Consider the following 13,775-nt stretch of genomic DNA (forward strand, 5'->3'; position numbering starts at 1 on the left):
AGAAGGCGGGTGGGGAGTCGCGGGGGTGCAGCCTCATCCGTGCGTACAAATGCCTTCTATGGGACGGAACGTAGTTTGGTGGGGATCAGCTGAGAGCAAAACACGAGGCGAGGAAGACATGTAGATGGATCAGTGGCACACAGAGCAAGCAGGAAAAGGAGGATATGCAGGCATCTGAGCATGGAGTGGGGATTTTTTTTTATTAACTTGGGGAGTGGGGACTGGGGAGTTAGCGGTGGACGTCCGAAGCATGGATAACCGTCCGGACGTCGTCGTAATCCTAGCGTTTCCGTATTGAAATTTGTCCTCACGACCTCGCCCAAACGCGTCCCGCCTCATCGATCTTTGCGGCGTGTTCGCAATGCGCCCGAAGAGGAAGAGGGCCCGGCCCACCCAGGCGGCAGGTGCGATCTCTTCGGTGCTCGGCAACGGGGACCTCCTCCGCGAGATTCTCCTCCGCCTTGACTTGCCCACCTGCCTCGTCAGCGCCGCCGCCGTCTCCAAATGGTGGCTCCGCCAGGCCTCCGACCCTGCCTTCCTCCGCCGTCCCAGAGCTCTACAAGTTCACTGGATGCCACTCACATCCATGTATGGCTCCATAGCACAGGCTGCAGCAATGGCAATTGGGAACTGGTCGATTCCATATGCCTGCATCAGGTGTTCGGTGATCTTGCCAATTCTACTTGGCTAGTACAGGGTGTTGCTGTTCGAGTGACTGCCGTCGGGGACCATGCTGATTTTGTGTTCTTGCAAATAGAGCTCGAGGTATTCTACATGCATATCAGGAGCAGGGTGGTGAAGAAGGTGCATCACTTGCAGGAGTCTGAAATATTGGACCTTGATATCCATCCCTTTATGATGGTAAATGGTCTCCTACTTTCCCACAACTGAATGGTGCACTTGATCAGGCTGAGTGACCGTTCCATAAGGTTTATGTAAGTTAACTGCCTAATTCAACTCTTATCGTGGGTGGATGAATTAGGATGCACTTCGATTTGTCTCCATCTAGCTATCTTGGTGCGGTGGGGATGTCATTGTGTCAATTAGTAGCCCAAGTGCAAAAATTTAGGTTATGCTACTTCTATTTACTCAACTACGAATTTTATATATTGCGCCACAGGCCATTGAGTTCGAATTTCAGCTGTCCCCATTGTTATCGTCTTGTAGCTGGTACTGCAAGCTCTTTTACCGATTTGATATAGTGTTCTAAATAGCCTATCCATGTGTTCAATATGTATCTGTTAGCAACCTAATCACACAATCCAATATCCAACACACTGGTAATATGATTTGATACAATCTGAGAGACAGAATAGAGAAGAGAGCAAGCACAGGATCAAAGAAATAGACTGAGATACATCAAGAAAGGTAGCTGGAAGGGAAATCTGGAGGAGGAAGAGGAATAGTTGTATAGGAGGAGGAACAGGAAGTCTGTTTCTGAATAACGTCGATGACTTCCACCTCTGTTGCCTTCCTTTGTACTCTTGTCTGCTCCCGCTTTGGGCTTGCGGGTTGTACATGTCGGCCCATGGCGCAGTGTTGGCCCACTAGTACATAGTCACTAACATCCCCTCCCTCTTAAATTTTGGCTTGCCCTCAAGCCAATGTAGAGAAACTTTCATCAAAGATCACAATGCCACCAGCAATGTCCTTGGGAAAAGCATCTCATTGGGTCATCCAATGGTGAATCCTCCACCTGTTTAACAAGATGGTCCACGAACATAGCTTCCACTGATGCTAATACTGCCATGGTGGCTGGAACAAAATTCATATTCCTGTAATTGAATTCTTCACATGTCAATTGTTCGAAGAACTTCACTGCAACTTGATGGTATCTATAGAACTGAAAGAGAGCCACGGTGTTGGCAGCAGCTTAGCTCCATCAGACATGATCTCCAGCTGAACTTTAGCCACCACTACACGATCAAGAACAAGCAGCTGGCTGGCAACTGAACATGTCTCAACCAACTCATTGTTAATGTTAGCATGAAGTATTTCAGGAGTTGGCTATGGCTGTTGCAGTTTGGCGATAACCTCAGTCTCAGAAATATTCAAGTTACTAGCTGTTCAATTGGTCCTCAGTGAAGAAGTAGATGTCAGATGCTTGCCAAAGACATGTCGAATTGAGTTCCAACCAAGTCTTCATATCAATATATGTGACTGCAAAATTTTTGCTCTCAACCAACAACAATGATTTAGCAATCCAACATCCACTTGCACCAATAAAAATTGCATCATAGATTATACTCTCAGCTTCACAAATGCCACGCCTATTTCCATATGTTTCAACCAGTAGTGACTGTAATTGATACACCTGAACGCTGCAAGCTAATAACCAAACACCATGTTGGTGCTGCATAAGTGAAGACGAGCCTGCCACACCTATTTCCCGTTTGTAAAGCTTGATTGTAACAGAACTTGAAGGCGTCAAATGAATTACTGTGCAAAAATGACATAAATTTGGCTCCTGTACCTCATGATTCTTGACTTACCAAGGCCAAATGCTAATATGCTATTCACCATAAATTTGATTAAAGTTAAGCAAGTTTAACGTACACAAATTTTATAGTTATATCCTTTTGTGAACGAAGGAGTACTCAAATGTATCCCCCCAATACTAACCATAGCAACCGCATTGTTCCTGAAGAACTAAAATGACTCACGGACGTGTTATGGCTACGCCAACTTCCACATCTTGAGGCCAAGGCAACTACTCCATGAAAAGAACCACCTTGAAGAGCAATTAAACAGTGTCTTCAAGTAACAGCTACAGACCAATTGGGGTTTCCTCTTAAGAGCAACAGACCCACAGGAATCATTTTGCAATAACCAACACAGGTATTGGCAAAATAGATGCAGACATCTGGCTACCCTACAAAAGTAATCAATACCAGACATGTTTGAGTGACACAAAATTTGAAGCTGTGTATTACCATTGATGCTCCAGCCATCTTTACTCTTGTTTCTTGATATTCATAGTACTAGTGACAAGTTTAACCTTCTCTCCTTTCAGGGGAAAATGACAAGTTTAACCTTCTCTTCTTTCAGGGGAAAGCATAACAGGCCCCTTAAAGAGCCATTTTTAGCGAGTATTCGTTACTAATAAGAACTCGATGCTTCCACTCATTTCTTCTGAGAATCTTATGTCATGGGTCCACTACCAGACCCATGAGAACTATGGGTGCCAACAGGCACAGTGCGTTGAGCAAAAATGAGCAATTGCTTCCGTTGATCCTCATTGGTATGGGGGAGGCTGGCACGCAGAAGCTCTACTGGCATTTCCCTGGTTATAACTGCTGCTGCAGCAGGTTGCAATTGGGCAGTATGAACCACACTATCAAACTTCCTCATGCAGTACTGTGTAAGAAGCCCGAAAAAGGCTTCAAATGATGCCTGCCATAGAGCTCGATTCTGCATACTGTAGTTAGAAGCCACGTGCTGATCAGTGAGTAGAACTGTTGCTCTGTCCAGTACAGACTTTATGATGACAGAAGCCCAATCACCTGCTGGGGATCCAAGGGGTCGAAGAGGTGGTTGCAATGATGAACAGACAATAGCAGCAAGGCAAGCACTGAGATCACTCAACTCCATCCGAACAATACGTGTGGATACAGCTCTTGCAAGTCTAGTCATTGTCTCCGCTGCACTGATATCAGAGGGCATATTTCCAAATATGGATCTTAGATGCCGGAAGACTGCCATGCAAGCTATCCTTGCAAGCTCACTGCCTGATGTCACAAGTTCAAGGTAACGGGAAAGTAGTTTCCGGCCCTTTGGTAGAGTGACTATGCGAAGAAACACCAAATCATCATATGGAGACAGAGGTGAATTCTTATTTGGTGCAAGGGGATCAACTAACTGCAGTGATTCTGCAAGCTGCTCGAGGAGTCCCTGTCTTCTGTTTCTCAGTTGCAAACCACCATCTTGCTGCTGGCTAAATTGCAGCAGACGATCAATATCATCAACATCAAGCAGTAGGCAAAGTCCGTCTTCAATTGTGATCCTAGCAGCAAGCATGGGTTCTTGGTCAAGAGGCTTTGACACAGATTTTTCAGCATTATCACTTGGTGCAGAGGCTTGTTCAACATCAAGAAGCGGACGAGGCCTACGGATCGAAGAAAATGGAAGCCTCCCAAGAGCATCAACCTGTAGATACGCATGTGGCTCATCCTTACTGCGTGCACGCGAAGATGGATCTCTAATCAAGGTTGGACAAAAGTGGTGCTTTAGTTGAGCGCCTGCTGATTTTTTTGCTAAACAAGCTTGATGGTAGTAATCATCAATATATGGGTCATTGATGTGTGTGGCAGCTTGCTGCATCCTTGCAATGTTCTCGATTTCTTCAGTAGACATGTACTTGGATCTGAACCGTGGCCATCCATTATCCATCCTAATATTATTGAGCTCATAACCTTGGTGAGGATATCGCTGTCCCAGCCTTCCATGTTGCAACATTGATCTTGCTCTTGGATCACTCAAGTCAGGCATAGCAAAGTTTGCATCAAATCTACTCATCACTTGTGAAGGATGCTGAGGACCAAATATCTGCATGCTTTGTGGTGGGGAATGATGAGGACCAATCATCTGTGCATGTAGTTGTGAGAACTGTGGTGAGGACTGTTGCATTGGCAGCATTCCATGTTGACCAGGTGGCTGCATTTGAGGTGGCATCAGTCCATTGGGACGTTGCAATTGATGAGGCATCAAACCTGGCATAAACCTGGGACCGTTCCCATGCATTGATCCGCTATTTAAAACATGATTCTGTCTACCAAATGGAGGTCCTGGAGGGGTACCTCCATGATGGAACTGAGGAAGGGGTAGATCATTTTGTGCAGAAGACATAGGCAACTGGAATGCAGTGGGAGGAGATGGCATGTTCACATGATGTGGTTGACTAGGTGAAGAATGAGATGCTGCACCAGATGGTGGGTACGAAATGAATGATGACCTAGGCACAGGAATTGGTTCAGTATTACTGTACTGAGGCTCTTGTTGTGGGTACGATGATGTTCTGTGTAAAGGAGATGGCTTTGCTCCAAGAATAGGTTCAACAGGATTGTACTGAGCATCTTGCTGTGGGGACGACGATGTTCTCTGCAGTCTAGAGTCAATGAAGTTGACTGAATGGGGTTGTTGGGACCACCAGTTCTTCTTATCCAACCCGTGATCAGTGTCCAATACAGGCTGTGTAGGCCAATATGAAGGTCCAGACTCTTGCGCCCACTCTGCATTAGAACCTATATATTGCAGAATAAGAATAAATATTAATTAAAGAAGCAGATGCAGAGCATTGCCTAGTGCCTAAAACAGACAAGAGAACAAAGATTATCATGATCACTGGTTAACTGAAATTGTCATTCTAGCAATAGAAGATTAGAATCATTTAAGTACTCCCTCCATTCCTTTTTATAACACATTCTGGGTCAGCAGGAGGATTAACGTATGAAACCAAGAGAGTTGTCTTTTTATAACACATATTCTGGTTCAGCAGGAGGATTAAGGTATGAAACCAAGAGAGGAGTGGAGAGAAATGACCATAGGTTTCAGGGGTTTATGGTCTTCAGAACAAGAGAGGATATAGTTGTGTAGGCGTTCATTATAAGTGGAGAGAAGATTAATGAGGAAAAGACATTGAAACTATATGCATGCCTTATAATTTGAAAAAAAAAAAACAAGATGGCGGCTGTTGTAGAAGTTGCAAGGAATTCACATAAATCTACCAAGCATGTGGCATTGGTTTATTTTTGAACAAATTACCTACACATTAATTGTTGAAACACAAATTTATAATTTCATAATACATGGACCAAGCATATCCACAAATGAAGAAAAGGAAAAATGAAGCCTTCATATGGACTGAGGAACCATATCAGCAACAACTTAAGAATTTAAAGGCAATCCAATCCAACTATACAGAGAGCTACTTACTTTGTCTAGAAATAGATCCCCTATGACTAACTAATCCTGGTTGCTTTGGTTCATTGACTATTCTGGTCAGCTGAAAATGGAGAAACATGAAATAAGTAAATCATCTATATAACAATAAAAAACGAGTAAATGCAACAAGGCAAACATGTAAATTTGGTACATTGTACACAATTGTTGAGGTACAAGTAAAAACAGATATTTTTTTTAGCTCATGTGATGGCTTATAAGTACTTAAATCCATGTGCTATAATATTTTTCGAAAGAATTCAGTTGCATCATTATTCTAAGGAATAAATCTCAAGACCTACATATATTTACTTATCCATGTACATATTTAACAAATAAGGCACACCTTCGAGAAAGTTCCAGCAAGATCATCAATGTCAGTAATTGAACCTACACCCTCCTGCAAAAACGAATTTTCATCAACATGAGTAGTGATACATTCCTGTGTTGACATAAAGAAATTATGCTGCAGGCCTGCAGCTTGAAATCTAAAAAAAGAAGCAGTACACCATGCCTAAAACATTACTGGATGCAACTGAGGTTCCATGGGTATAATAAACAAAAGAAGAACAAGAGTTCACAGGACACAGCCTAAATGATAAATTGCAATATTCGCTTCGTGACATAATATACAGCTAAAGGTTGCTTAGTGTGCAAGTGGAACTAGCTCCAGTACAAGAAAAGCAACACCATCATTAGCTTTGTAATTCTAGGTTACGTACACAGGATTTAGCTGCCTGCATCATAATAATGGTTAACGACTGTATTATTGCTAAAGCCACAATGCCACCTTCCTAAATTTCAAGGCGATATATTTTTGGTAATGTATACCGACCCCAAAAATATGATTGCTGTTTCCCAGGCTTTCAGCTGTATAAGCGTTGAATGTTTTCAGAATCACAAAAAATGACAATGCCAGCATGTATGAACTTTCATAACATTTGTTTCAAAAAAGAACTTTAAAAAGGGGGACAGACCCAGTGCCGGAGGCTTCCACATGAGTGGGGTATGAGGAAGGGAAAAACCGAGGCAAGCCTTCCTCCCCCCGCAAATCTGCGGAGAGGCTGCTTCGAACCCACAACCTGGTGACTCAGTGAGACAGCTCTCACCACTGCACCAGACCTGCCCTTCTCAAAAAAAAAAAAACTTCATAACAAAAAAATTTGTTGGTATCCTCTACCAGGCTCCAGATGACACAAACCAAAATGATAATAGAGAGCAAGCAAAGAATGGTCAAATTAACTCCTTAAAGTCGCATCCCTCAAGTTCTAAATTGAAAAGTGAGGATGCTACCTTCTCATGTAAAACGAAGCTTCATAATATCTAACATTTCTTTGGATTATAAAGTCACAAACATAGAACTTATTCACTGCGTCATCTTTGTTTTCAACAAAGCAAAAAAAAAAAAAATCGATAACATTTATCACTTCAAACATATGTGAGCTCTGTGAAGCACAAAAAAAAAAAGATCATCTACACTACCTCCAACATATTATCCCTCCCATAAAGGGGGTTTTCTTCATCTTCATGCTCAACAAATGCAGCATCACCACCACCATCATCATCATCCAATCCACCTAGCTCAACCTCCTCCACAGCATTGTTGCCGAAGAAAGCATACTGTGATGCATCAAATTTGGTACCGCCTGTACAGGGATATCAATAATCTAGCAGTCAGTATCAGATGTCATAGGGCAAAATATAGCAAAAAAACAAGACTAGATACAGCAGACTAAGAAAATTGTTGCAGAGTACAACAGCTTCAATGAGTTCCCAACAGTAAGGCAGCTTAAAATGAGCTCACACCAGAACACTACATCAGAACCATTGGAGATTCCCAACCTTTACTGATTCCCTCACTAGACTAAAAGCTAATCCAAGCAACACTGGACATCAGAACTCCAGGTTTATTAGCCATCCTTGACCGCTGTGACAAAATTATTCAACCAATTATTAACATATAATAACCATTGCCAACAAAAACCATGGGAAAATCTCAACTCATTGATTTCGGAACCACTAAACATTGGCAGTGTAAATAATCTGAAAAAAGAAAAGTCAATGAGAAACGAACATGGCTCACCGGAACAACCCCAATCGCTATCAAAAGAACCAAATGAAAAATGTACACTCATGGGAATCCAAATAAACTAGGAGGAATTGATTGAGCACCTGATTCCATGGCAGGGGCAGCGTCTAACCCCAGAAATATTTCTGGGAAACAAGCTGCTACGAGCAGAACATCCCCCACAAAGGTATCCAAGGAGCTGAATCCACCCCCGGATTGGGTTGGATTAGCGCCGGGTCGCAAACAAATCCAAAGCTACCTGCACGGGGAGTAACCGAGACACGGATCTGACTGCATGGACTCGCAGCAAAGAGAAACCAGAACGAAACTCCTGCATGAACAATTCCTTTTACCGATAAAACAAATCACGCTGGTTGGATCTCCCGTCTGCGCCACGCGAATAAAGGGGAGAAGGGAGGACGAGGAGAGAGAAATTCGAGGTGTCGCTCGGCGGTGGAAGGAGGACGTCGGTCTCTCTTAGGGCGGCGGCGGCGGTGGCGGCGGCCAATTGAGGGTTCGGCGGCCCGATGGTATCCCTGACGTAGGCAGGAGTCCCGGAGGCGGAAGGGGTCGGGACTAGGAGGAGGCTCTCTCTCTCTCTTTTCCGTCTTTTCCCGTGAGAAAGCACCGACCCAAGGATAGGGGCATTATCTTTGGATTTTTTTTTTCCGTTACAACAGTTTGGACCATTTATTACCGATTTTTTTATTTTTAGCCTTTTTTTTAAAAAAAAATCACAAATATGTCCCTGGAGGTATGATTTCAAAATCTGGAGGCGTCAAGCTTACACGTCTCGGCGCCATCGCTGCTGGCGCCGAGGTCTTGGGCTCGACGCAGACGTGGCGGTGACTTGTCAGGCATTTCGGCGTCGTAGATCTTAGCGCCGAGCTTGGCGTCGTAGATCCTTGCGTCGAGCTTGACGTCAATATCAAAGGCGCCGAAGTGGTGTTTGAACCCAGCCCCCAACCTTCTTGTCCGAGCCTTCTTCCTCTTCTTTCTCCTCCCTCTCGAGTTTTTCTCTTCCCACTTCGCCCTACCTCACGAATCGACATATTGGACCTTGAAAACTTTGATTTGATCCGTAGATTTTTTTAGAGCAAGGTATCATCACTCTCTTCCTAGTTTTTTTCGCATCGATTCGGTATATATTAGTCAGATTTTTCAACCTAAGAATCGTTATTACTTAGGGTTTCATGCAATTTTTAATATTTGTATTATACACCCGTAGGATGCCAAGACGTAGAAAAGCTAGCAAACCAAGGTAACCTCAGCGTATGTTATTATGTTATGAGTTCATTATTGTGCATCAAATGGTAAACCCTATGTTTAGTGTTTAATGTTAATTTCTTTCGGTTCTTAGAACAAAATTGGTTGAATTATAGTTATGGCCGGATGACCGGAAATGTCTTCGACCCATTGTCTGTGCCTAGTGGTGTTCCACTGCCCATGTGCTTTTACGATGATCCTTGCAAGGTAGCCAAGTCCGATGAAGAGGACACATATAGGCAGAGGTATTGGATGTATTCCAATTTTGCGTTTGAGCCTACACTTCGTCAGCGCCGCATTAACAAGATGGTGAGGAATTGATGTTTGAGTCATATGACATCTTGCATGATTTTTTTGTTTTATAACAAATGCATTTTTATAGACCTCTCCACCGCTCTATGATTTTGAGCAGTGAATCGGTACTGAGATCAAGTCTGAAGACAAGGAATGGATGCATAAACTGTTACGGTGGGAGGCAGAGGACAAGGAGATGATAGAGAAGAGACGTGAAGAGGAGGCTACAAAAAAGTAGCACAAGGAAGAGGAGGAAAGGAGGCGTGTTGCTGCGTATAGGGAGGAGAGGAAGAAGAAGAAGCTTGAGCGTGCACGTCGAGCGAAAGCAACGATGGAGAAGAATCTTGATGCCCCGAGAAGAGAAAGTGGCCTCGTTGCACTTAGTAGTCTCCATGACTTGCTAGTTCTATGATTTATTCATGAACAATGTTGTCTACTGTCGACGCGTACTTCTAGTATTATTGTGTTGTTTAATGTGGTATAGTATTAAACTTTTTATTATGTAGTTGTTTTTATTATTTGTGGTCATAATATTTAGTATAATATTGCGGACATAGTGAAATGTGATCACGTGCTGCAAACAAAACCTAACGAAGTAGGGCATTATATAATTCAACACACAAAACATATGAAGTGATATGTGAGAACATGTACCAAACTAGGGTATAAAGTTTCTTCTACTAAACCTAACATGCCTTAAGTAATTAAACCAAACAACAAACACATGGATGTGCCATGTGAATAAGATAGGGTCGTCCTAGTAGTGTGACCACATAGAAAATTGTGTTGCACCTTCTTCACAGTAGCCTCCCATTGTTGATGGTGATGGTGGCGGGGGTGACGGCGGAGGCCCCTTATTCTTGTGGTTAGGGAAGTAAGTAGCAATGCATCCAGCATTGCGTATATATAGGCAGAGGCAGGTTTAGTTGTTGTTTCAATATGTTATAACAGGTCACAAGAAGCCTAATTAGTTTCACTAAAGAGCCTATTTCAATGGACACTAAAAAGTCTAGATTCATTTTCTGAAAAGTCTATTCGTCGTTGACATGATAAATCACTAAAAAGCCTAGATGCTATAGATGTACTATGTAAGTAAAGTGATAAATCACTGCTGTCATCGTACTCCTCGTCTTTGTAACTGAAAAGTCTATTTTTATTGTCTGAAAAGTCTAGATTCGTTCGCTGTTACTGAAAAGCCTAGATGCTATAGGTATACTATGTAAGTGAAGTGATAAATTGCTGCTGTCATCATACTCCTTGTCCTTGTAACTAAAAAGTTTATTTTCATTATCTGAAAAGCCTAGATTCGTTCACTATTACTGAAAAGCCTAGATTCATATGCAAAGCGTCTATACGGTACGATTGGACTATACACATTCTAATGAATTTACATTTAATCTGTACATTTATGACTTTTTAGCAGTGTAGTATAATTAATGATTCACGGAAAAAATTTACAAGAGTTTCCCTTATTTTAGGAGCATCAACGGTTATAAACAGAGACATCATTATATAATCCAAACATTTAATCGTCCAAAGAGCACAATACAACCACATCGAACATCACAATCAACATAACATGTCCTGCATAGTCCAAATAGTCCACAATAACCATACAGTCCCAAATAGTTATAGGAAAGTAACTATAAAATCTATAATAGTGTATACTAACATCTACCACAAAACCCTCACTGCCTTCTAGTCTTACCCTTACCCTTGTGACCAAGAGCGTTGGTACCTGGAGTATAAGGGTCAGGTGGACGGCGTCGCCTAGTGCCTGGAGGCTGTGTAGGCTGAGTCGAGGGAGTGTCCTGGAGCTGAGAGGGGCCAAGCTCCTCGTGCCTCTGGTCCACGTCGTCGTCGTCGTCGTCCTTGTCCTCGTCCTCGTCCCCTGCAGGTGCTTGGCTAGAGGAACCTAAGCCTCCTCTGTCTGCGGAAGGAACGTACACATCTTGTATCGTGTCTGTCCTGCAACCATAATAAGCAGCCACACGGCGTAGCCAACGTGACAGCCTCTGTTGTACAAAATTATGTTAACTGAAAGAATCTAATGTATTAATGATATGCTTGAAAGAATATTTTGAATCTTATGTCTTGGAAGCTATGCGTGTCGTCGTCCCTGACTCTCGGACGAAAGCGTTCAATGTCTTCAACGGAACATTTGAGGGTATTGCCCTACAACAAAGTTCTCAGTAATAATACTTCTGAACAAATAGCAACAGGTTTTATTTTCTTTTATACAAGAATCTAACATATTATAAGGATGCTATGACTCGAAGTTGGCACTAACTAAATAGATACCTCTAACGCATAATGTATTGGTATGCAACTTAACGTAGAAAAATAAGGCCATTGACTTACCACTCTGTCCAAGATTGGTCTTACCTCCACCTGCCTTCCTGCACGAGTAGATTGGTCGTACGCTGTGTCTTCATCGTCGGACGACTCGATGTCGGCGTAGTCATCTTCTATCCATTGTAGCCTCAGTTTGCAACATGTCGCATGTTGGTACCAAGCTTGGTACCGCCTGAACTCACGGTTCATGTGCGGCTCATTGTTCTTGTCCACGTTGTCATGCATCTGCTCCCACTGCTCAATGTAGTACTGGTGGTGCTTCTCTCAGTTAAAAATCTTTCTATTCTTCTGATGATCTAACATGCACGTATGTCATCATTACTTGAATCCATGTACATGTCACCATATTAATAGAAATGGATCATCATGAGACATTTAAAATAGTAAACACTTACTTATGTAAGTCAACGCCAGTCGATAACGGAGCCGTTGGCCAAAGCTGTCTCACTCCAAGTTGGCTTGCAACTCTATCTGGTAGGTGAAACTCAACAACATAGAAATAGATTAGAGGGCACCTCATCCTATAAAAGTCGTTGTCGCACCCACACATGTTGCTCAAATGAAAGGAAAGTGCCCCCTCTCCATCGTACGACTCCCATGACACCTGCAACATGTCCAAACAAGATGTTAGATGGTATGCTAAACCATTTCAAACCACCATGGGAAATAAAATTTACTTATATTAGACACTATGAGCGTGTCTAGCTCGTTCATGAACTCAATGTACGCCCGCTATAACCTCGCGTGTGAAACCCTAACCTGGTCCTAAAGGTACACCCACATCGGCTACCGATGTGGAGGCTGACCTGGGAACCACTCATGATGAGCTAGAACCTCAGGACGACCAACTGGTAGACGAGCCCACATCCACAACTGAAGTAGGTATATGCATCCACTAAGTGATGCTGTGGACGAAGTCTGACGACACCCCTCGTAAAGCTGTCGATAAAGAAAACCCAAGACTGTAGAGCCCCAGCTGTACTGACCCGTATGGTCCCAATCACTAAGGTAGTGGACCCATATCTATGATGTAGTGTCACCCGTGGCGTTGGGAAAGAGAACATAGGCAAATAGATGTAGGATCCATGCCCTACAGTATTATCCAATTGTCTCCTCATCTGCCTCCTTGGGGCACTGTGCGAACTCTTACCAGAGACAGGAGATTAGAACTCCAGAAGTGCGAGCCCCTTGCTTGCCAACCTCACGCCCAAGGAAGGCCTCTACTCATGCTCTCTAGCCTTCTGACCTGCACTGCCCAGTAACTGTGTTGCCATGAATCCTCAGGCCTAGCATCTTCTGACAGTCCTAGAGCGTGACTGTCATCTCTCCGAAAGGTAAGTGGAAGCTATGAGTCTTCAGCCACCACCTATATTTTAGACAAAGCAAGATTACATGTCAAAAAGGACAAGCGCATGAACAAATGGCCATGAATGGAGACAACGATTGAAGATAATACCTGTCAACCAACGTAGTTATGGCCGCTGAGTTAAACTTGGGCAACCCCACTGATGAGGACATGACACCCATGCATACGACCATGTTTGGCACATGGTATGGAGGGGTAGGAGACCAGCAACGGTGTCCAAGTCAAGAAGGAGGCCCGAGGCTAATTTAGTTTCGAGTCCCCTAAGGTGGAGGCCCAAAGCAACTCAAGTCCGAGTCTGCCTCGGCCTCTAGAACCAGTCTGCCTTAAACTGGTCACCTAGGACGCATCCAAACTCCGTTTTCGACGATCCACATATGGTTGGAAAGCTAATTTGATAAGGAAGCTAATCCAAGTGGTCTCACATCAAAAGCCCTTCAGAATCAATGGTAATCGTCGAAACAAGTCAGCGTCCAGAATCTGCCAGGTGCT

The 13,775-nt window shown here is 43.3% G+C and overlaps 1 protein-coding gene across 3 annotated transcripts; it reads right to left on the reverse strand.

Moving 5' to 3' along the window:
• Positions 1–1,241: 1,241 nt before the first annotated feature.
• On the reverse strand, positions 1,242–8,626 carry LOC136476232 (protein PAT1 homolog). Of its 3 annotated transcripts, none has more exons than XM_066473995.1 (7): positions 8,359–8,626; positions 8,110–8,264; positions 7,780–7,864; positions 7,420–7,583; positions 6,284–6,337; positions 5,932–6,001; positions 1,242–5,240 (listed from the first exon to the last, which is right to left on the reverse strand). In XM_066473995.1, the coding sequence occupies exons 4-7, from the start codon at positions 7,426–7,428 to the stop codon at positions 3,142–3,144; spliced, it is 2,232 nt and encodes a 743-aa protein (XP_066330092.1). In that variant the 5' UTR covers positions 7,429–7,583; positions 7,780–7,864; positions 8,110–8,264; positions 8,359–8,626; the 3' UTR covers positions 1,242–3,141. The 3 variants fall into 3 exon arrangements, with proteins under 3 accessions (XP_066330092.1, XP_066330091.1, XP_066330090.1); XM_066473994.1 differs by having other exon boundaries at positions 7,744–7,864; XM_066473993.1 differs by lacking the exon at positions 7,780–7,864.
• Between the last annotated feature and the right edge of the window lie 5,149 nt (positions 8,627–13,775).

Source organism: Miscanthus floridulus, chromosome 8 (assembly GCF_019320115.1).
Source record: "Miscanthus floridulus cultivar M001 chromosome 8, ASM1932011v1, whole genome shotgun sequence".
NCBI lineage: Eukaryota > Viridiplantae > Streptophyta > Magnoliopsida > Poales > Poaceae > Miscanthus > Miscanthus floridulus.